General features: G+C 35.1%; 1 protein-coding gene across 22 annotated transcripts in view; it reads right to left on the bottom strand.

The window, feature by feature from the left end:
* Window positions 1-25,682, bottom strand: part of CACNA1D (calcium voltage-gated channel subunit alpha1 D) — a 255,060-nt gene that overhangs the window by 104,441 nt on the left and 124,937 nt on the right. For 12 of the 22 annotated variants that reach the window (XM_041118620.1, XM_030043557.1, XM_030043543.1 and 9 more), the window contains exons 5-8: window positions 22,419-22,561; window positions 20,854-21,006; window positions 19,685-19,881; window positions 6,755-6,858 (exon numbers count right to left, since the gene is read on the bottom strand). In XM_041118620.1, the coding sequence (XP_040974554.1) occupies window positions 6,755-6,858; window positions 19,685-19,881; window positions 20,854-21,006; window positions 22,419-22,561 (597 nt within the window). Of the gene's footprint in view, window positions 1-6,148; window positions 6,253-6,754; window positions 6,859-19,684; window positions 19,882-20,853; window positions 21,007-22,418; window positions 22,562-25,682 lie in introns of those variants that run through there. The other 10 variants (XM_030043559.1, XM_030043560.1, XM_030043561.1 and 7 more) reach the window with 2 other exon arrangements.

The following is a 25,682-nucleotide window of genomic DNA, read 5'->3' as shown; positions in this document are numbered from 1 at the left end:
GTGGTTTGTTACCTGGCAGTAGCTGATCAGCAAGCATCTCACAGGACTAATCCCTAAGAAGCCTTGGTATGATAAGTTCAAACAGGACTGAAATAAAATCAGTTCTTACTCAAGAATACTGAACTACTCCCATTAACTTTAGTGGTCTCTGTCTAAAGCAGTTGGTTAGAGTTACTGCTGTATACAGCTGAAAGTATTTCCTGATTATTTTTTGTTAGTATATTCAATTGATCAATCAAGGATATTTCCTTGTTTTATATCTATTTGTGTTTGAGCTTTATTTTTACCAGCCACACAGCAATCAAAAAGAACCTGCTTTAGCTCATAACCTGCTGAGATCTAGGGCTGAAGTCCCTCTCCTCTTTTTGAATGTATATTCTGTTTATCTATGTGAGGGAGTTAAATTTTTATCCATAACTTTTTTATTTTACTAAGCCTTCCCTCTGCTGTGAAAAGGAACACTGTCAAAACCAGTTCATTTCTCTTTTGCTGAAAGACTATGAATGACAGTTCACTGCCGTTTTCTATTTAGTGCATCATTATTCAAATGTCTTTTTCTACAATTTTTTCCATATATACTGTAGACAACAGTTCTTGGGTGTATAAGCTTATCTGTGCCAACATATTTTATATGACATTAATTGACAGATATTGCCATGACATTAGCATGGATGAGTACATACCCTTAGCTTTTAGAAACATTATGTACATACATTGCAAATAATACTGTGGGAAAGAAATGGAAAAAATTAACATTCTCTTAGTAACCTGCAAGACTTGCATGTAGGAGGATGTATGTAAGGACATGTCAAAGCTTACGCTTTGCTGTCCTTTAGCAAGGCAATATATTCAACTTACAGAGATTTATTAAAGTGTGTTTGAAAAGTCTTATTTGTTCCCATGGCTACCCAAAGAAATACTAATGCCTTAAGTAGAAAATGCCGTCAGTGGAAGCCATCCCCTAGTGATAAGGGCTATCTTCAGGAATAGATTATTATGCATCATTAAAAGCCATGCCTCTTGATAAATAAGTTATGAAGTTTTATAATTCATTATTTTCTCTGTTCATAGTAAAACAGTTTAATGCATGCTAAATTACTGGCATATTTATTGTAACTTTCAACACAATTTTAAAGGTACTTTCAGGGAGGCTGAGTATCTCTCAATTCCCTTACTTTTTTAAGGTTTAGCTTTACTTGTTAATTTTCTATTAACCTTAATTTTATCATTTGTAACTTCCTAATTTCAGTTCACTGTCTCTTGCACCAATAGTCATGATATGCTCTGGTCTTTTATCCTGGAATATTTGGAGGAGGCCTGTCCTCAGCTCCCAATTTCCATGCCTAGTATTTCATGACTTCAGAGAACACAGGCCCAGTATATGCCTGTTACACACACGGTATGTAACCAAAGCTACATGTGAAAAAGGCTCTTGAAGCAGTCCACCATCCTTCACAGAGCTAGAATTGCTGGGCAGCTCCTCCGTGGTAATTTCTCTGCCATTCCATCAAGTCTGAAGTTGCCCCAAAGATGCACTGCCTAATCCTTGCATCACAAGCGGTGGAATTTTTACAAAGGAAAAAAAAAGATCCTCTAGTATCTCTTACAGACTGAACCCACTCCCTGCTTCTGGCTCAAAAGACATAGCAATCAAAATAGAATGTGACCATGTCATGATCACCCTGCAATTTCTAGGAGCTAAAACAATTATTTGGAGCCACATACAGATTTAAATTTGTAATGTGAATGAGCAAAATGCAGACCAGCCCAAGAATGAAAATGAAAAGATATCTGAGTACACCAATGGCAGCTTTCCAGAGCTGCAAGCATTTTGCTCTGTATTTCCAAATATTGAAAGAATTCAAAAATGCAGTCTTATGGTGAAAGATCAGCTGACAGTTCCAGGTGTCCAGCTAGATTCCTAGGAAATTCACTGTGCTGAAAGGAATTACTAACATGCACATGTTTTGAACCACACTTCCAAACACATTACCAGACACATTTCTGGAGCTGGATCTAGAGCCAATTTTTTTCTAAAATGTCTGGGGAGAAGCTGTTTGTCAACTCTGTTCTCAGGCCAAAGTTATCACCTTCTTCAGAACCCTCTGTTGAAGTCGGGCCAAGAGCCATCACTAGAGCCCTTTCCTAGAGCCACATCTATAGTTGGGCTCTAGAGCCATTTCTAAAGCACTTTCCAGAAATAGATCTTAGGCCAATCTTAGAGCCCTTTCCCAGAGCAGGACAAGGGCCATTTCTTGAGGTCTTTTCCAGAGCTGGATCTAGGCTCAATTGCCCAGCCATTTATGGGAGATGGATTTAGAGCATGTTCTGGAGCCCTTTCCCATAGCCCTTTCTGGAGCTCTACTAGAGCTGCTCTAGAGGTGTTTATCTCTCAATCCCTTTCTAGAGCTGACTCTAGAGCCCATTTCTGGAAAGCATCTCTAGAGCTGGGTCTAGGACAATTTGTACAGGTCATTGGTGGAGCTGGAACCATTTCTGGCGTCTTTTTTAAAGCTAGGTCCATAATTTCTGAGATGGAACTACAGCCTGAGCTGGATTTGGAGCCATTTCTAAAACCTGACCTGGAGTCTTTTTCTAGAATGCCTTTCCCTGTAGAGTCCTGCAAACTGAAATAGCTTTTCAATTGAGAATTCACTTTGTGAATAATGTGAATAATACTAGTGTCTAATACATAGTAAAAATCAGAGTATTTTGAAAAAGCTGAATTACCTCAAGCCTATGAATTCCCTCCATCCTTGTAATTCAAGGGTATATTTAGAAAAGAAAAAATCTCCACAGTCAGCTTCCATGCAGAAATTAAAATATTTACCACAGGCAGATTCCACACACACATTATTTCTATTAATTTACGCATCTGCTATTAAAAATATGAACTCTATTTTTAAGAATGTCACCTTCACCAGGCAAAAACTGACACAGACCTCCAGGAAATACTCACCTTCAGAAATGGCTAGACGTAAAACAAAAGATCTCCCAAATCATCATTCTCATCCATTTGTACAGTATCTAAATACATCAAACATGCAGTGCACAAAAGGCATTACAGAAATACAAAGGGGCAGATGGTCACAGAGTAACAAAGGAGTGCAAAGAGAATGAATGAATATTTTAAAACTGCAAACAGATCAAAACAGCAGGCAGATTTAAATGTACACAGCATAACTTGATATTACAGAAAGTAACACTTTCATACAGAAAAGGTGTATTAGGCATTCAGATTCTATTTCCAAAATCTGTATGCAAAGCCATGCTTTTCAAGTAAGTTGGCATAATTTTTGCATTCTTGAAGTTTGATTGGTTTAGTAAAATTTAACTTTCTTTGTAGATTTATCATAAACCAAGTTTCATGCTATGGCTTTAAGAGCATAAAACGTAAAAGCTAGTAACTCATAAAAAACCCAAAGAATGCATGTGTTACATATTCAATGCCTGGCTCAGAATGAAAAATATTAGCTTTCCACTAAGGAATATAAACACAGCCATAGGATTTTACTATTACATCATTTTTACCCATAAAATTTAGACAGGTAGGTCTAAACAGAAAATATGTGAAAAATATTTATTATTTATATACAAATGGCATTTAGTGATCATAATAAATCAGTGTAACAGTATTCCAGACTGGTCCTTGTCAGAGTTACAAACAAGTATGCCAGGACATTTTCTTCACTTATGTACCAAACATTAGTTTGGTATGATATGTATCTTTTAGGAATCCTCTCTTTTCCTTTCTCCCTCATCTCTCAATGTCAATCTTTGGTGATATTTATATTCACATCTCAGTTCACTAGTATCATTTTCTTCAGCATAGAAGACACAAAAATGGAGTGTTAGGAAGGCTTTTTCATGTATTTAGGGCAAACATGGATTCAAACAATTCATCAAGCACCCCCGAGCACTCTCGTGACACTGCAGTTAGGTGACAGTATGACAGAAAATAAATTTAGGAATGAATGACTTCATGAATTTAAGAAGAGTTCACATCACACTTGACACTGCCATTTCTGTTCACTGGAAATCGAAGGCAAGCCAGCAATTGTTCTGAAGAGCATTAGAGCTCTACAGATCAAGCAATACCTAGAAATCAGTGGTGATTTCTTGTCTGCAGAATGAAACCCAAGGACAACGGGACACCTATTCCCCTGCATTGTAACAGCATCTAAAGAACAACTCCATATTTCAACAAATATCATAAATATCATAAAGTTGCAAACCTTATAAAGTATTTTAAATATATTAAATCAAATGTAAAGCTTAGCTGTGAGGGTGTCTCTAAATTTCCAAGGCTTCAGTAGAAATGAACATGTGCAACAGAACACCAAATCTGGCATTACTTTCCCCACAAATTATTTTAAAAAATGTTAAAATCTGAAACCAATAACAATTCAAGTCATGCAAGGGGAAAGGGGAATATTTAGTTAACTGTTACCACAGGACACCTCTGCACAACAGGAAGAAAACTAATTGCTTCTTATGACCTTCTTAAGGGCCAGGGAAAGGAACTGTGAAAACCTAATCCTCTAATGACTTTAGTGGGAAGTCTAGTCACACAGCAACATTAGGTAACAGCATCAAAAGAAGAAAAAAATTACACCACAACTACCCTCATTTATCTGTCCTTTTCTTTCTTATTTCTTTTGTGCAGTATGGCTGTGACATGAAAGCTAGGCCTTTAGTTTTGCAACAATTTACACATTTGTCTCTGAATAAAACAAAGTCAATATGACTATAAATCAGACTGTACTAGGTAGGTCTTAGAAGGAAGAAATTAAATCTAAAAATCAGCAATGTGTTTTTAGCGCTACCTCTTTGCTTTTAAACATCCGCTTTGTAAAGCGATTCTGACAGTAAGGTAAAACTCTGCTTTCCCTAGTTACCTGTGTGCAACAGTAATCTATCACAGATAAATGACTTATGATTTTAAAAAACACACTGTAAAACCACTCATCAGATAAAAATGCTCTTGTAACGTAGTTATCATATCAGTAACTGGAAATACTGTTAGATTGCCCGATTTCCAGGAATGTAATAATGCATTATAATTCCTTTCAAATCTAATGTACAACGTGGCAAAGCCATGAACAGGGCTGTGCACACAATCAGCAGTCTGATGACACCACCAACTTCGGTGTCAGGCTGCTTTCTATGCAAGAGAAATTTTTCTGTTGGCTAACAAAGATGGCACAGCTTGCCTAAGATTGCCAGAACAATATCGTTTGTTGTATAACTAAAAGTTAATACATACAAGTATAATAATTTTCTTTTAGTATTCAATGCCAGCAGGATCTTTTATTTATTTATTAGAAAATATCTTTACCATAAACTGGAGTTTCCCAAGCTCAAGTGTGCTAGAAACCAGGAACTGGCAAAGGAAGTGGAGTTGTAACCTCGGTAAGGGGGCTTTTTAAGCAGAAAGCCTTGCAAACTGTTGCCATAACCTACAGTTTTAAACCACATTATACAGCTAAAACTGACGCCACTTTAGTTCTTGGCTGGAATCTGGAGTACACAAACCAACAAAATCCTGTGACAACCTCCCACTGACAAGTATATAAAATTGATACTTGATTATTGATAAATATATCAGCCTGCTGGTGCAGGTTGTTACAGCAGTACACAGCTATACAATACATGAAGCACTAAACACTTTGTGTCAACATAACCTAGTCATACTCTTTCTGTAAGACAGAACTTGAAACACCCATTAAAAATATTTTGCAACGTGACTGGTAAACACAAATAACACTTCAATTACTTTATGGATATTTGAACAAAAGCAAAAGTTGGGCTTTCAGAAAAGGACACTTGTCTGTAACTATAGGGGAGAATATTTGTACAGGTATACTACCCCTCTCTGTGTGCAAAATAATGTTTCTCCCTGCAGGAACATTATAGGATAAGGAGATTAGTGCCTCATTTAATGAATATTTTTGGCAAGCATGGTGAACGTGATGTCAGACAGATACAGGCACTAGAATCACACAGTTCAGTCAAAAGAGCAAACACTGGTAGGATGACATAAGAATCTCAAGTGCATGCAAAAAAGCCATCACTGAGAAGCTTGAGTAAATGCAGAGGCCATCTTACAAATAGCAGTAGCATACACAATGTTAACTCAACTGCTTACCCACTAAGTACACCAAGAACCAGGTTAAGTACGAAAAATGAGCCAAGGATGATAAGACTAACAAAATAGATCCATGGCCACTCACATCCTATTGCATCATTTACCTGTAAAATGTAAGGAAATAAGTTATGATTCAGTCATTCATTAAACAGCAGAGTCCTTTTTGCAGCTGCCAGATCACGTAGGTTTCAACACTGAAAATTTATGGCTTATTCAGTTCTTAAAAAATAAACAAAAAAAAAATCAACGAACATTTGTTTAACTTCTTTACTTACCCAAATTATGTTGTAGATATGATGCCTTAGAAGATGATTTAAAATAACATTTAAATAAGTGCAGGAGCATTACTAGTCCTTTCTATAATTTTGCCACAAGGATGGACATGAAGAATATATACTGGTACGTCTAAACTCTGATTTTGGTATTTGTATGTTATTTATATGAAAGCTACGGAAAGCTGTTTCTGTTCTAATTAGAGGAGGAAGAAATAGAGGTTTATTGAAAGATGTCATCACAACTGAAGTCTCACCTGTATAAAATAACCTGTGTGTTCATGGCAACTGAATTCAGGACTCTGCCTTCATGATGAAAAAGGTGTATGCTTACCCGCTCAATACACCAAGAACAAGATTTAGTACGAAAAATGACCCAAAGATGACGAGACTGACAAAATACACCCATGGCAATTCAAATCCCATAGCATCATTCATCTGCAAGAAATAAGATGATCTTATAGAGTAGATCACTGTAGTAACAGCAGTGAAGAGTCAGAGAAAAAGAGAATTTAATCATTCAGGTGAGATAGCATTCTATGCATTCAGTCAGTATTCAAGGAACAATACAAGAATGAAGGCACTGGCCACATTCACTTTGCATTTCTAATACATGCTCTAAAACAAAATACCGAGTGAACCTAGCATTCAGATCAAAAATATTACCAAACATAAAGGGATCACTGCAACAGTTCTGTTCTTTAACACCTAGAACATGAACTAAATTTCAAATTTCACTAATTAAAATGATGCTTACAAAGTATATTGAAATATTAGGATTTTTATTTCATATCTATCCTAGCTACGTGAATGATCCTTTGAGAAAAGAAACAGTAATAGGTATCTCAACAGTACAAGCAATATTATTTTTTCTGTAACATGGAATTTCAATATTTTTTTCCTGAAATACTACAACTGGATGCAGTCAGACATTTTAAATTAATTCAAAAAGAAATACATAAGAATGAATTTCTGTAAAAACATGAACACAATTTTAGGAAAATGAAAAATTGAAATCAAATTTTAGAAACATATTGGAAACATGGAAATATTCCAGAAACACTTCTGAACAAAAAATATATCAAGATCAAGGTTAAATGAAGTTTTAAAAGTTGTTACGATTTTGTTGGGTTTTTTTTTTAAAGTAAGGTTGAAGTACCTGAGCTTCAAATACATTCTTTATAGACTCACACAAGCTTTTCTATGAAGACCTTTTCCACTGTCTATTCATAGCAAGCTCATTATACCTATCAGAAGATGGACTTAAACATATCCACGAAAATCCGAAAAAGCCTATGCAGAAAAAAAGGTATTTTCAAACACAGGGAAATTGTTTTTGTGGGTAGCATTCAGGTGCAAAAAGACATTTTGATAAGTTAAAATTCTGACTTGGAACTTCTTGGAAATGTCTTTTGTGGAGGAGGAATTATTCTGGCTTTTTTGTTTATACTGACAAGTTTGCATTAGATTCTTCTTAAGATGTTTTTTAGCCATGAAAATTCAGCAGACAAAAATTGCATGAGCATTCAAGACCAAATATGGTCTTGATATGGATATGGATATTATAGGATATCCCTATGGATATGGATATTATAGAACAATTTTTGGGCAAACCTTTTTCCTCTTCTGTGAATGCTGTTGTATTTGTTGTATCCGAAACTTGTGATTAGGCTTTGAGCTCTATTGATAGTCAAGTTTGACTCCTGGCCTTAACATCTCTGTTGGAATAGACATATTAAACATGGGAACAAACGTTTTTCAAACTGTACTACTTATTTTATTTTTTCCTCTATCTTTTAAAAATGTATCTTAATTTCAGTTTCTGCAAAGTGGTCCTCTGGATAGTTAGATATAAGCACACGCATTAAGTCTTTGCAGGTTAAGACCCATAGGCAGTTTTCTTCAATGGTGATCTGTAATAATGCCACTTTATACTAACTAAACAAACTTCCTAAGCAAAGAAAGAGTATTATTTCACACAACTTCTTCATGCATCCTTTAAAATAATCTCTCCATGTATCATCTTTTAAAATGCTTTAGTAATTGAACTGAGGTACTGAAAATATCTTGAAATTACTTAGACTTTCTAGGAAAAAAAGGAAAAGTGCAAAATATATCTTTTATTTGGATTTTTTCCTTTTAATTTAAATAAAACTGTATTTTGGAGAAATTAAAATGGAGAAGGGTTATAGCCATTCAGAAAAGCTGGGATCATTACCTTCAATTTTAAAAGATCCCATGTTTCCATAGTCCAATTCTGCAACAGCATATTCATATGGAAAATAAAGCCTTTCATAATGCTGTCATTATACTGACCTACTTATATTTAGTCTCCTGTGCAATACTTTTAGCAATACTTAACATGTCAGGTGTCTATGCTAAGGAGATTGGTTGTGGTGTTTTGTTTTTTATCATTCATGCCCATTCCTTCAGAGAAAGTCCCCTACATTTGAGAAGTCTCAACAATGAAGAGGCTCAGGTATTAACTAAAATACACTATTGGCCATACTGAATTTCTGCTTTGTCCAAGTGTATGTTGCCCTTTGCATTTTCTTTCAATTGCAGGCATCTGGCCTTAAGGTTTAGGAATAAAATTTACTCAATGGTTTTTTAAAATGCATATTCATAATTATTTTGTTACTTTAGAATTGAGTTTGCTTCATAGAAATGATTCATATGATACAGGCAAAGTGTTTTTCTAACAATAGCTGATAAGAGCGAATGTTTTGATTATATTCAAATACCTATGAAAGCATTTTGCATCTAACTGAACTATACCATTAGCAAACAGTCGTCTGCAAGTCACCAGAGTTCAGAGTGAAAGAATAAATTCATCTGGTGTGGATGCCAACATTCTCCTGCTACCAATCTTTTTGAAAAACCTGGAAGAATAATATTTGCAATTTTACTTTGAGAAAAAAGAGCTCTGGGAATCACTGCAATCCAACCTGATACACTCTTTTTGCTCACAAAGAGAACATATTCAAGAAGCCAAGCATTGTGTTAACTTAGTAACCCAGGAGCAAAGTTGAAATTTCCGTGCTCTATTAGCATAGGCAACTGTGATTTGCATTTCCTTCATTCACTTTATAGTACATAACATATGAAAAAAATTCCTTCTCATTTATGCAGTTTGATTTTAAGCCCATTGTTTTAGGCTAATCCATCTAGGACTAATGCCCTGTGATGTAAAAATTGGAAACTGCAGCTAACCAGTGCTAGAAGAATTGCTTTGATTTGAGCAGATACTGAACTAATTCAAAAGCATACCTAACTCAGGAACCCTTAATCTAGTAGAACACCTTGGCACTAATCTAAGATTGAATTCCTAAAAGCAACAGCCTGAAACTGCATCTACTCAAGAATGTTACCATTTAATTCTGGAGACAATTAAACTCTATTCAAGTAATGCATTGTAATTTCTATTCATGAAGTAATATTTCTGATTGCATTAATACCAGAGATGAAGTATAAAAAGAAGTCCATTCCTTTTGGAAAACTTTGCTGCTCATTTCATGCATGTCAAGTGGCATTTTCCATAACTTTCAATTAAAGAAAGATTAAAGGAGTCAATATGCCTTCTGATTAAAAATTGAGGCAGAGCTTGTTAATATATGAGCACAGGAAAATCTCCTTCCTCAGAAACAAGGTATTTTCAATTGAAAGGATTAATGCTGACTTCTCACCCAAAGTGCAGAAGAATGAGTTACAAAGACACAAATTCCAGATGCATTGGAAGTTGCAGCTAAGAAACATAAACAATAAAAGCCCCTGAACTATGCTAAAGTAACACCAGGAAATCTAGGCGATATCATGTCTCAAATCCACAGCAAAAAGTCTTGTAAGACTCCCACCCTCTGTGGCTCAGGGATGTACTATACCAAAGGACGTGTCATATTTATTTAATGGCTCTCAATGGACTTGTCCCATCTCTTTTCTAGTCCATTAAGCTTCTAGCATTCGTAACACCTATTGCAAAAACAGCCTCAAGTACCATCCTTCTTGCCATTCTTTGAGCCTTTTTCCAGAGCTAGTCTTACTGTTTGGATTTCAGTTCTAATTAGTTTGCCCATCACATCAACCAGAGGACAGACAAGATGATGGATGATATGAAGGACAAAGTATTTTTCATATCACTTAATTCTGTTTCACCATAAGAATAAATGTGTCCTACTCAGTTAAGTGTTTAAAAAGGCTTATTCTCCAGAGATGCCACTTTTGGCTATGGTCTGGCATTTTCACTCCTTTCATACAGAGGTTAAATTAGATTAGTATGTTTAAACATCTTTGAAAAGAATTTTGAACTGAACTCTGAAGCTCTTCCTATCCCTTTCATGAGTGACACAGTAACTAACAGTTCAGAAGTCCTTTTAAAAGGGCCCATTTGTTGATGCTACCAGATCTGGAGACAAGTTACTCTATGCAAGTTAAATTGGTGAAGATTAATTAATTTTCATTGAATATTTGGCTCTTTATATTTACATGTATATGTGTGTGAGTATATGTCTTCAAAGTCTTGAAGAATTATCTTGAGCTGATAGAACAAACTTGGTACAGTCTGAAACTGGCTTATCTGGCGTTTGGAGTGAATTATCTTGTTAGCTGTGATGTAGCTGGAGTCAACTATCATTACAATGCAGTGTAGATTATCAGAGACCAAGACTCTGAAGTGAAACAGGGAGAAAGCCAAATTTACAGCAGACATAACCTTTAGTATTACACAGCAGGACATGGCACACTCCAATCTAAAAACATCAATTAGAAATCATTAAAACCTCTCATTTATCCCTATCTGTGGTAATTGCGAGTAAAATCCCCACATGCAGTTGCATACAGATCAAGGTCTTACTTATCTGTATACCTGGTACTGTTTTACTGAAAATTGTTGCAAGCTCTTTGTATGTAGGGCTTAGATTAATTAAAAGCCCTAACTGGGGACAATGATAAAGCAATGCAGTAACACCTCTAATTCTGCATTTGTACTATTGCAGATATAATGTGCTGATGCACGAACCTATTTTGAATTATTTTCCACAATGTTTCAAACTCACTTGATTTTTAAGTTTCTTAGTTTCCTTAGGTTTCAGTTTTAACTTCCTCTTTTTATAACATTCCAATAGACACATAACTGGTGGGTTTATTTATTGTTACATATAATCTACCAAATCATCTGAAAAATTATTAACACTGACAAACTCAGTCTCTCGACAGATGTAAAAATCCTTCTAAAATCAGTATTTTGTGAAATGGGACTAATCCTGCATTCTTTGAAGCATACAATGTAGGTTCACAAAACCTGAGATCACAGGCTATTTATTCTACTCATTTTAGAGCATACCAGACAGCTTGTCAAAGCCTTCTAGCTTCAAAGGTTGTGTCCTGGGATATTCTTGGCTGAAGTGGAGTTAACTTAAAGCTGACTTAAAACAGGCTGTGCTTGAAGCATAGCAGCCTCCAGGTTGGTTTGTAAAAGCATGTAATTTTATATTCAATCTTATCTGGGTTCTGGAGTTAAAGCAAAGATTTCCCTGACATTCTCCTGGTTGGCCAGACTCAACTTTGTTGTACTGCTGACACAGAAATGAGCAGAGAGATACACTGGTGGGATGTGAACTCAGAGACCACTGCTTTGTTAAGCATTTCAGCACAGCAACAACTAGAAAATCAGAATTCCACAGGTTGGGCATTAAGGTAGGCCTAAAGAGAAACATATCCCTTGGAGAAGTGAAAAACTGTTACAGTACCTAGACAGCCTCATAATTAATCACCTCTAAATTTGGCCCCCATCTTCTCTATGTAAAATGTGCTATAAAGTTGCATATAGGTCACATGTAAGTGATTCTCTCAACTTAAACCTCAACTTATAAGACACTGCTTCAGTTTTATTAATTTGCTTTGATCTATCTGAACAGACCTCAATTTCTACCTTCTCTATCCATTGTTAATTAATGAAGTATATAATTTAGGTACTCACATAAAGCATTTATTCTTCAAAAGCTGATTGCTTTTTTTTTTTCCTAATATTGATTAGCAATAAGTTTAGATGCAGGTCTTTTTTCTTCATTCAGATACTTTATTTTGCATCTAATTCTATTTTAGCTAATTACTGTTAGTGGCATTTAATTAATCAGCTTACTGTCTTTAACTGGGGGGCAGGAGATCAAATAATTGTTCCAAGGAAAGCCTAGATGTCAAATGTAACTGTTAAGAAATTATTTTCTCTTTTTCAGGTAGCTATCCCAGGTTGAATCTCCAGAGCAAGTGGACACTACCGTAACAAAATGAAGAGTAGTGCCTCTACAAAATAGTAACCCAGAGAATGTTTTCTGTTGGATTGTGGGAGGACTCTACCAGGCTTAACAGAACCTATATTGCAGGTATAACAAAATGGAAGTGTTTGATTCCTTCATTGGTTGCAGCATGTTAATTTAGGATTAACAATTTGTTAGTGCTTCTACGTATTTATCTACATTGCCCAAAGTTATTTCACATAAGAAATTTATAAAACCTATGTATTATTTTAGTTTGTTAAATCTAAGGGCTCAAAAACCTATTGAAATTAATTAACTAATGTGATGAACAGTGAGTTAATTTTAAAATATTTAGCTACAATGTATTAAAAGGAACACAGTAATATGTATGGTAATATGTACTAAATACCTTTTTTCTTTTCGTATCTGCTATGCCACCTATACCCGTACCATACAACATTATATAATAATTGGATGTATTTAATATTTCCCATATGCTGGGTACAGAAAAATGCAAGCATAATAGCATGTACTATTCGGATTGATGATGTAAAATTGTCACCTTAGTTTATGTAGAAACAATGAACAAAACCCCAATACTGGACGTAGATCTGAATTTATCTACTAAACTGTTACCTTGGGACCATCTGGGAACTAGGATGGTTTTTAAAGGATTGTTTGCTTCTTGTGGCAAAGTTTTTGGAAGAAACTCTAGCTATTCAGCTAGTAGAGCTCTTAGCACTACCTAAAGTCTAGCCTACTTCTGATCCAATTTCTATCCATTTTATTTAAACTTTCTGAGGAGAAATAGTATGTTCTTTTGAGTATTTGCAATGATCTATGACAAGAAATTAGTTCCATGCTTTGGCTGCAGTACAGGTCAGCAGTCAGCTATGACTAAAATACTAGATATCTTGTCAAAATAAATCAAGTTCCCTTCATGGGAAAGGTATTTCCCTGTGAGGTAGTTTAAAATCCTCCTCAGGTGGGGTCTTCGTGTTAAGATGCTCATTTGAAAAAAATTATATGATCATCCCTTTCGATGCTAATTCAAAATTTTAATATGTATATTCCTTGGCTTGGTAGCTCTGTTTCCATGTCTGAATTTGATCATTCCCTTTTCTCTCTTTCTGAGGTTTCTCATTTATTGGCAATATAAATCTTGTCTCTTTGCAATCTAAAATTGGTTGATTCAGAGCTTTTTTATATCTAGAGAACATAAAAAAGTAATTAGTCCAAATCATTACCTAAAAGGGGGGGCGTTAAGCTAGATTTTAACATTAAATTGGATTCAAGTAATTAACATGCAAATTTAAAAAATCCTGCCTGCAATCCCTGGCTCTTAAGTGTGATTTAAGCAGTATATTAATACTGTCATCTAAAATTTCTATCACTCTTTCTCCAGCTGGATATCATGTGTTAAATTTCGGGCTATGTAGTCATCAAAGGCTGGGAGCACTGTGCATCTAGCACATCAATGCCTTTGGGGATGAGCTGACTTGTTTCACTGAAGAGTCTCCCTTATGTGACCTGTGAGTGGTGTTGAGTGATGCTAAGAGAATAGCATTAAGCTATCCTTAGTACATAACAGATGTAGGCAGAAATAAACATTTTCTAAGATTCTTTGAGCTTATTTCCTGACAATTTTTAACACTGCTGAATATTTGCAACTGATTTACAAAGGGGAAAAAAAAGCTGTCAAGCGTTCTCTGACTTCTCTCAGACTGTAAGCCAAAATTCATTGCTGACAAGTTATTATCTGGATGCAATAATATGCCTTCCATTTCTGCAGCTGTAATGGGACAAATATGACTTAAATCACCCAAAGTAGTAGTTTCCCACTGGTTTATTAAATCATTCAATTCAGAGTTCTAGAGTATTATTGGTTATTTGACTGTTGGTCACATTTTTTGAAAGATAAATTTTAGAGATTCCTGCTCAGCACTCTGATGACAGTTTTGATAATACTTCAAACAGATTTGCAACTTTTTGTTTATGGACTAATAATACATTTTGTGCCTGAGCCAAGGGGTTTTCTTCTGAGATATATTTGCTTGTGTTGCGGAAAAATCTTTGGCTGCACATCAGCTGGTTTCAAGTACATTATATCCCCCCTATAGTACTTCTAAGTAGGCTGTCCTTTAAGATTCTTGAACTAGGAGCATTCTAAAAAGTGACATGATTAGAAGATTGTCTGAGTTCCTGATCATCTGATTGACATTCTAAAAAATCAAGAGACTGCTTTGTTTTATTATTGTAATTATTTCCTTTTCTACACATAGGTTTATGTGGGAATTATAATGATTTTTTCAAATTCTCATCCAGTTAGAAAACAAACATATAGTGATTTTCTACCTTTTAGTTTATGCACAATAAAGAAAGTCTTCTTGTAGTATTGGAAAGCTAGTAAGGAAGCCATAGCTCTTTTACTTGGTTATGGAAATACATTTAAAGAAATATTGATACAGTCTTTTCTATCTTGATATATTACTTCCAGTAACATTAATGCAATGGCTGAGTAGACACTTGCATACTAGACATACACAAAAGCACAGTGCAGCCTAAACAGACGGTGTTAGAGAGATGATTGATTTTCTGCAAATGTTCTAAGATGCTTCAAGGGGTATAGTGGAGCATATAAAGCGTAATTCCTAAAGCAAGAAACAGATTTCTAAGTCCATACTTCTTTTTGTTCTAAAAGCAGCAGAATTATGAATGAAGTATTTCTTTGATGATAACGTTACTATCGAACAGTAGTTTGATAGGACACAGTTTTAAGAAGCGGACATATTAGTACAGGGTATATTAAAAAAACCCAAAACGTCTTTCCTTAAGCCTTATGCAAGTTTTAGATATGTTTGAGATTGCTTAGACATTTCAAGTAATGAATTGTGTATTTTAAACATTAATCCTTGAGAGAATATCTTGTTAACACACCAGTGGTGTATTAATAGGCAAAACCATGTAAGACATCAATGTACTATCATTCAGCAATTTCAGTTTGAGTGCTTCAATCTCAAAAATCTTCAGATCAATCTGAATAGTGCTAGCTAGGTGTCAGAGAACTGAGGAGCTGTTAATATTTGAACTAGTGATGCAATGTATGTCCATAAAATTGACTTATTAAAATTCAGTAGCCACTAATACAGTTGCTCCATCATTGAATCAACTGTGCTGGCAACCCCTTACATAAAGTAGTTTGTTTCACAGACGCCCTGCCCATCTCTCATTCAAGTTACAGCAGTGTCAGTGTAGATTATTCAAGCGTAGTAACTCAAGATAACTTCACTATGGTGAAAACAAGAAGAATTAAATGTGATAATTTTGGTACTCATGGGAAAATTGGGGGTTTTACTGGCAAGTACTGCTCCTCATTATGTGTCTTCCTACATATCAAGTGAAATAGCTAAAAATAAAAAAAGCAATTTACAAAATATGTGTTTGCCATTAATAGACTATAAATCTTGATGTTTGAAAGACATGGGAAAAAATCTAGAGCCAGATATGCAAATGCAGACTCAGATTTTGTAATTCTTGAGTGCTTGCTAGCATAAATTGAAAATGAGGCAAAGAATACTATGCTCTCAGCTTTAGAATGTGAGCCAGAGCATTAAAAACATGGGCACACAGAAGCTGCCACTTTGCCAATAACAAGGACTGCACTGGGATCCAAAACTAATAGCATAAGCCTTCAGTCAGGGCTGGAGAACAAACAGAAAGGACTGTGACTGGGAATAAACACAGTCCTGATATAAATGGAGATGACGTACAGATGTGCAGCCACAAACATATTGTACAATTTGGGAACACACACGCTGCACTGGTTGGTGAAAACAAGGACACTACCCCTTAACCTTTATAGCCAAGTCTAGCATTTGGCACTAAGGAGTTGTATTTTTTGTGGATGAAACATGTAATACATGCTATCCCTTTACATACAAGTTAGAGAGAGAAAAGTAGCCAAATGAAGACACTCTAAAAAGTAATAGGTCATATGGGATTCAGATGCAAACTGGTGAGCAGCAGGATGTCCATGTGAGTCACCAGGACCTGAAGGGTGCCTAGCAGTAGGCAGGATCAAGCCCTTGATCTATAATAGATATGCATAAGAAAAACCATTATTGATGCTTGGAGAATTTTTAAGCCAAGCTTACTGCTGTTAACCAGGTGATAACGAGCTGTGCTAGTGAGTGTTGTTGGAAGCTGTCATTTTCAGCTGTCATTCTTGCTAACAGAATGCCACATAACATGATGCAAAATATTGCACATATTTCACCCACTCAGATTACACCTGCTAGCAAGATAAGCCTACATAGTTAATTTTACTGTTCACACAATGACCAAATGGAAATCAGAATTTTTTGCAGTTTCTAATATTTGTAGGTTTGGTTTTATTTGTTTATGTTTTGTATAAAACTCATTCAGTCTGTGTATCATCAACAGATTTCTAAGTAAAAAGCAACCCACAAACCCCATGCACCTCTAGCTAAAATTGTTTCCTTAGATTCTTTGGAAATTTTTATTACAATCTGGTATACCTCTAATGTTTTCACAATTTGCAATTAGAACAAAATCTCTTCCAATCTTTAGCTAGCAATAGCTAAATCTACCTCAGCTTAATCCAGGGGTGAAATTAAAACATATAAATTGTCATTCCTCTTCTCCTTGGCAAGTAATTTCAACTTGACAATGGGCAATTTATTGGTCTACAGATAGAAAGAATCCAGATCTTTAATTTAATTATATAAACAGTTAAGACAGATTCCAAAGCCACTTGAAAATCTAACTTTGATAATATATCACTGGGTCAATAAATATTTGCTTCTCTGTCTAATAATCCCAGTATCATTTGTAATAAAATGAAAATTGATGTCTGTGTACCTGTAAATGTCTTCTACACCAGGAACTCATTATAAAGAAATAAATAAAATAACTCATGTGTGCAGTTTTGAATTCTTTGAATTTTTAATTTTCTTATGCCTTGCATTTTGTCTGATCATGACAATATTCAGCATCCTATTTTAATGGTTTTATTTTTTGTGCTGTCAATGGAGACTCTACAAAGATTTCTTAAGATGCATCAGATCAATTAGTTCATTAATTCTTAGGGTAAAAAATGTTTAATACTGAGCCACTCAGCTTAAATTGTTTCTCTATCTTTTGTAACAATTTTATTCTAAATACAGTAACTCCCCGAAGTTCTTACATTAATTTTCTTTGAAAAAATTGGTGACAGTTAGAGGAATGATCAGGTACTGAAATATGGGCATACTTTTGCCTTGAAAGATGTTAAATGTGTATTTTTTCCTAGAGAATCATGGCAAACATTCCCTTTTGAGGAAGGAAAAAAATAACTGTCATCATCACAAACACAAATCATATAAAGCACATAATAAATCTACGTTCACACAGTCTCTTTGAGAAAATTAGGAAGAGTTGAAGAGCAAAACCCAAAGAGTTGATAAACCTACACAATGAGAAACAATACATTAGCCTATATGTAGCTATGCATTATTGCTAGACTCTTTAGTATTGAGGGTTTACATGTTTATAGCCAATTTTGTATCTCTGGTAACAGACAGTGGAAGCAGAGATTCATATTTTGTCAATTTTTTTTGTGTCTTTCAATCCTAAAAGAATGCTACTTTACCATCTTAATTATCTTTAACAGTGACATGATCTTAAAAACGTCTCCATATTCTATACTCTAGTATCACAGATTTTACCCGAGACTACACTCTGGCATTATATTTTCTAGCAACAACATATTTCCCCTTGATTTGCAACAAATGACCACACAAAATTAAGTGTTCATTCACTGGGTAATACTACATCCTTAACGGCATCCAATACTTCACAACAGATGTGCTATCAGTAAATAGCCCCACTTGGCCAGACAAACTTAAAGAAAATAAAAATGTGGGCTACTGTGAGCAACATAACCTTGAATACAGTTCCATTAAGATACATCTGGAGATAGCTCATCCATTTTTAACAGCTTGCTAATAGTGATCCTTACTAGTAATCAGTTTTCTTCTTTCATGAATATTTTCCAACATTTGAACTGTTAGAATTATATTTGTTATAAGGCCCTAAGTGCTGCAAAGACTTACTGCTGAGTACCAAGTAGTACAGAATATTCTCATTGATTTCCAGCACCTATGGTAGGTAGGTTCTGTACCAGACTTCTTGAATGACCTTGGACAACTCACTCACATCAGATATTTAGGTACTTAAAAAGAAGCCTTTACTACACAAAAGATCATAATGTCCTTAGATTGGAATGGGGTTAGGCAGACAAATGTCTACTTGTATATTTAGGTGACCCTAATCCTTTAAAAATGTGTGTGTTCTTTTTCCTCCATGCTCATTTGTAAAATCAGGACTAAATATATCTTCAGTTTCCCAGTCTGTGTCCAGCTGTCTATGGTGTAAGGTTGTGGAGGTTCCATACCTGATGCTAGAGTAGCATTTAAAGGTGAGGACTTAACACAGTTAGGTTTTTGAATATGTTTTGCTGCTTCTACGGAGACAATGTCAGGCTTACAGGTCTTGTGATTTGTTGTTTCTGAATGGCTAACAAATGCTTTGCAGTCCCCATGGCAAGCAATGACAGTTGAGAGCTTGCTTTGTTTTAATTTATGTTAATGCTGTGAAATATTTTGCAGAAATACTGCAAAAAGAGAGCTCTTAAGCTTAATCAGAAGACATACTTAAAAACTGTAGGCTTGCATGAAAAAAGCTAGTCCAAAGGACATAAATGTAATATTATATTTATCCAAATGGAATAGGCAAAAAAAAAACCTCAAATAAGCAATGAATAAATTTGTTTCTAAAATGTCTTTTTAGCCTGAGGACTCCAGTAAGATGCTGTGACTGGAAAAAGTATGCAGTGGAGCTCGTCTCCTGCAAAACTCACCAAGATTTCCTGCTGACAGTATTGTATTTTATTTCTCACTTGAACATTGAAGCTTGTTTAGAAGTAAACAAAGCTCAGTGATTTATGAACTTACCCAGTATAACACATCAGTCCATCCTTCCATGGTTATGCACTGGAACACAGTCAACATTGCAAATGCAAAATTATCGAAGTTGGTTATGCCTCCATTTGGTCCAACCCATCCACCCTTACATTCAGTGCCATTCATGACACACTGACGTCCATTCCCTGAGAATGCACAAGGTGCTGGATCTTCTTCAACTAGTATATCTGAAAATTGACAAAAAAATCAGAACTTTCAAGTTCTCAATTTTTTGTGAGTTAACTCTTCACATGAAGAAATACCAACCCTGCTGGAAGGAAATCCAGGTATCAACCTGAGAAATGCTGAGAAATGCAACCCATGGGAGCTTCGGAGCTTTTAGTCTCTCTCACATCTGGGCCTTACAACTTTAAAATAGTTTAATCAAAACTGAATGTATAAAAGACCTCGAGTAATTAAGCAGTGGAAAGAAGCAAGTAATAATACAACATAACTTTTGAGAACCTCCTCGTGCTTTTTTTTTTTTTTTTTCCTCTTCATTGCCATTTCTTCACTTCATGCCACTTCATACTAACATATGGACCACCAAGGAAAACAGGTCTGGACTAATTCCTACATATAGTCTACTTCATTACTTAGCTGATAGACATGTACTCTTCACCATCAGATAAAGTCTCTCCCTCATGATGTTTCACTCCTTCAAAATTCTCCCATAACAAACACTTTCATTTCATCACTTCACCTGGTTGAACACCCTTTTCTTTCTTTACTCATTTCAGAACTGCACTTCTTACTACACTGCCACAATCTTAAAGGAGAGACACTGCCAGATTGTGAACTCAGGAAAATATATCTTCCCTGGAACAGGACTAGCTAGTTTTTCAGTAATCAGAGATTAGAAAAAACTACTGAGTTCTCCCTTGTAGATAGTACCCTTACTATTTTCACTACTGACATTTCAGTTACACATTTCAGAAATGAAAATTTATTCAGAGCATGTTATAGTCTCTAACTGGTTTGCATTTTTTTTGTTGTTGTTTTTTAAATTCAATGCACTCTTCCTAAAATTATGCATCACAGTGAAAACAGTTACAACAGTTTTAGTGCTTTGGTTCCTGTTCTATTTCAAACTGAAATCCCAAAGACTTGAAAGAAAAGAGAATTAATCCCTTATTTTAGTCAACAGTTTCATGACTTACCTGAATCAATAAGAAAACAAGATTTGTGCATTTTTCCAATAAAAAGTTCCAATCCTATAATAGCATAGATTATGATTACAAACAATACCAAAAGGGCAATATGAAGGAGGGGGACCATGGCTTTTATAATGGAGTTCAGGACAACTTGTAAACCTAAAAGAGAAAAGGAGGACACAAGATATGAACCAGACTTCTATGTCTTGCCTTACCAAATTTTCTATAATTACACGTTATTAGAAATTAATGACACAGGCAGAGTGAATCAGTTTTTAAAAAATTTCTACTGCCCAAAATCACAAAATGTTCCTGTAACATAAAATACTTCATAAGTATCTAAAACCTTGTGTCAAAGTCTAATTACTTCCTCTGTTAATAAAGGTTATGTCATAGAAGACAATGGTTGAAATGTGTCATAAGAATTTATGGTTTTTTAGAAAGAAAGGGCATGTAGTCAGTGTGTGGCTGTAGGTCATTTTATATGACCTTTAAAAAGTTCTGTGCTACAACCACAACTTTGTGGCAAGTCCTGGGAAAATGTACACTCAGCCAATTGCAGAACTCTATTTTTGGTCTGGAGAGATAAAGTATAGTTACCTGGGAAAACACATTTTTACTCTGAACAAACTTACTTTTTCATCATTCATCCCTCACATCACTTTTTTAACTACTCCATCTTTCTTTTCTCCTTAATTAAATATTTAGCCAAATTTTTGTTTTACCAAAAGAAGTAAATCCCAGATTAATGAAGCTGCCACAGTACCAATGAGAACAAAATACGCCTCATTTTTATTTTAATAAACTTCCTTTCTGACATCTCATAAGACTGCTTCTTTCTTCACTGAAGTTCTTTTGCTAAATATATACCATCACGATCATTTCCATGTAACAGACTATGATATAATAAACACAGCAGTAGGATTCTTCTTTTGAATGTCTTAGAAAGAGCTGAATTGTCAGCCATGAACCTCTCACTCAGCCCAAAGAGCTTCAGTAATTAATAACATATTAAAAGAAAACAGGAAAGTTTATCAGATAATTCAATTGCTCTCTTTAAATAATATTGTTCTACTTTTTAAGTTTCCTAATTTATCTGTTAGCTCTACTGAGATAAACAGAAGGCATTCATGTGCATTGGAGGGGGCAGGAAATATGAAATGTGTAATGTGCTTTGGCATACACTTACCAACATATAAACTATTTTAGGACCACCTACACTTTCAGATCTGCAGGGTTTTGGAATAAAAAGATCTGAATTTTATTTTCTGGTGTATTTGCATTTTAACATGTAATTTACTTTTTATATAAAGCTTCTAAAAAGGAAGTGTATTCCCCTGTCTGCTTATTGAACTGTGTAAGAAGATCACACACTGAATGAATTCACAATCCTTTGTTCAACTTGAAATAGGGTATCATTCATCTTGAAACTCACTTTACATACATAACCAGATAACAAAAAAACCCAACTTTATATTATCTCATTTCTGTTAGTGTCTGGAACAAGAAAGTTAAATAATCAGACCAGTTACAGTATTCATTCCAATGGAATTAAATAGAAACGAGCTTACTGGGCACTCCTGATACAAGCCGGAGAGGTCGCAATACACGAAAGGCTCTTAGGGCTTTGACATCAAAGCCACCAGGTTTGCCACCTGAGTGGCTGCCACCTTCTGTTTCTTTGGTTAATTGTTCCAATATTACACTAAATAATCTAGAAAATGAGATGAAGGGTAAGGTCATCACCATCCATTTACCATGCAGTCAAAGGTATTAGGAAATTACTTGAACTGTGGATAATTCTGAAAAGCTGTTCAGCTGTCAAAATGAGAGGTATATTTACACATCAAATCGTGACAGAAGTTAAGAAGTGCAAGAGTTTCTAATCCCCCCAGAGACCTATGATCACACAGTATCCAATAAATTAGCATTCTGCTTGTATACACAATCTGCTATTTTTAAATAAATGAAACTACTTTGCCACTTCTTTGTTCAAACATTTTAGCTGTAAGGTTTGGAGAATTAGTCTTCTCTTTAGAACATAAAATAGATAATCACTAGAAACCATCTGTTTTAATTTTGGTGCAATATATGAACTCCAAGCAACACTGCAGTTCAATATTCTAAATACAATCAGCAAAACCTGAATATATTAAAAAATAATTAGAGTACAACATTTAATAACACCGAAAAGATTTGTTTCTTACACATAATATCTCTGAGGATAAAAATATTTCCAGATGACTTATTTATTATATTGTATTTCTTCACTGCAGAAATGAGCTAGTCATTCACTAGAACAATTTGGAACAAAAGAGATTTATTTTTCTTTCCTACTTCTAGCAGCAATTCAAAGTGATACAAGTGGTTCAAGTGCAAAGTAATCTTATGTTTATTTTAGTTTGGACCTGCTTTTCAGATGCATGGTTTTCTCAACTGTCGCTAGGCCACGCAAACCATATTATCCTTTGCACCGTCTGTAGTTCATTAGTTACAAAACTGAACTTCTCCTGAAAGGATTATCAAGTCAACAGAGTTTTGTAATCCTGAAAAGTGTTTCACGCTTGTAAAGGACTCCTGAAATGTGGAGGTTTTTGGTTTTGTCAAGAAAAGTTTTCACAACTCTGGTTCACAATTCTGTCATGCTGGATAGTTGCTAGAAATCATGTAATATTTGGGCAACCTATTAAACTAGAATATTGAAGACTTTCTCTTCCCCAATAAACAATTTACCTGTATCAGTCAATATCCATCCCTATTCTGCTTCATTCTCCTCCAGAGTGAAACCCAGCCGTGAAGACTACAGATCTTACAATGAACACCAGCAACCTACATACTGCTAGGTATTTCTATACCATAGAAATCCACACATTTAATATTTCAGGTCCTGATTCAGCCCTGTAATTTAATAGAAGCATAATTCTAAGGAAATGAGCCACCTGAATGATTTCAGAGTGACTATTCATGCTCTAAAGGCAGGCATGATTATGATTAAACAGACTTCTGAATCAAGTCCCAAATTAAGAGAAGCTGCTTTCAGCCTGTCAGTTCATACATCATTCAGAAAATTAAAAAGCTACAGGCATAGGAAGGTGCTATGAAAGCTTTCTCTACCAGGACCTTATTCTTTCACAGAAATCAATGGAAATTATGTGGCATAGCATGCAGGCAAGTAGTAGACCGCTCTGAAAGTAATTCATACTCTAACTGGTTTCAGAGAGAAGTGACAAACACAGGAGAAAACATCACATTCACAGCTATGTCTACAGCTCTGTCATTTTATGTCTATCCTATAAAGCCATTAAGGTATAAAACCATTGGTCTCCTTTATGAAAATTCACATTTATTTTCCTGTACATTTTACAAAAGTTTAAATGCCAAATTTGATGTTGTGGGGAAAAGTCTCTATACATGCTTCCCTTTTGCTAACAGAGATTTCTTTTGGTATAATTAAGATTTGTGCATTTGGACTGCTACAATTTCTGCTGAGGAAGCACATGAAGCAAATTTCATCTAATACATTCAATATAGGACATCATGGCAGCTCTTTCAAAGCTATTAAAATACCTAATGAAATTTCACAATGAAACTAGTCAAATAGAATCAGATCCAGAAGTGATTCCATATCCACTTTGGGTTATATATGAAAATCAATTTTTCACTGGGCTTTTAAGCATTTATTAAATAAATGGACTCATGCTTGCTTACTTGCTTATGTGGGTTGTGTTCTTAAAAGAAGAAACAAAAATATTGCTGACAGAGTACAAGAACAAAAATACTGCTCACAGTTTTGTCAGTGCCTGACACATTACAAAAGGTCCACCTTGTCATCCACGTGGACTGATGACAACCTACACAATAGTTTATATTCCAAAACTTTTGGGTTTGAGCTCAGATTTAAATCTTAGTGTGATATTTAGGTATTTTATAAGATATAGTCCTTTTTTCTCCGTATTTTCCATGGATTCAGTGTGAGCATTTGACCTAACTAGATTCAGCCTCCAATAATAAGTATTTTATGAGTTAATGGAAAATTTTTTAGTTATGTATTTAGGACACAGCCAAAGATAGAGGTCATGTTAATTAGACTGCTCCAGGGTTACTGCAACTCCATGGTCACTTGACAAAAGGGAAGAGGTCTATTCAAGTGACTGCCTGGCAAGAGAATAGAGCTCTTATGTGTGATAGTCTCCACACCTGCCCACCAAGCTTCCCCTTCAGGCACAGAGGCCAATCTGTTGAGAATGACCTGACCTGCTGAAGGATCTATTTATATACAAATTTTAGCCCTGGACCAAAACTGCTTGAATGCCAAGCAACTGGCCCAAATACAATCTTCTCAGTAACATTTACTATCTCAGAATCAAATAGTTATAAATCAGGCGTTCATACATTCATAATACTTGCCCAAATTTTATAATGCTTTACCACAAATTCCTTTACTTTGCATCTTTTTCTTTTCCCTTAATGTAATTACATGAGTTAAGAGCTGCACCCACTCTAATTTCTGGGCCTTTTCAATTAGAGGTAATCCTTTATATAGTTTGAACTTAAAAATGAAATTAGAATTGCACACTGCATGCCAAGGCCTTCTTTGCAAGCCAGCCACAACATAAAATTATATAGTTATATGTGGATGAGGGTCTCCATGTTCTATATAATAAATATTTTCCGTAAACAAAATTTACAGTATTGGAAATTCCTTTTTTCAATATAGTCTCCACAATATTTAGGGAAATGGGGAATATATGCCTCAGGAATAATTCCCTAGATAGCTGAAGGTAGGATCTTCTAATGAACTAGCACAACCATTGAGACGAAGTTGCTGACACAAA

The sequence above is a fragment of the Aquila chrysaetos genome, chromosome 20, assembly GCF_900496995.4.
Source record: "Aquila chrysaetos chrysaetos chromosome 20, bAquChr1.4, whole genome shotgun sequence".
Taxonomy (NCBI): Eukaryota; Metazoa; Chordata; class Aves; order Accipitriformes; family Accipitridae; genus Aquila; species Aquila chrysaetos.
This window is presented reverse-complemented; position numbering and strand designations above follow the sequence as displayed.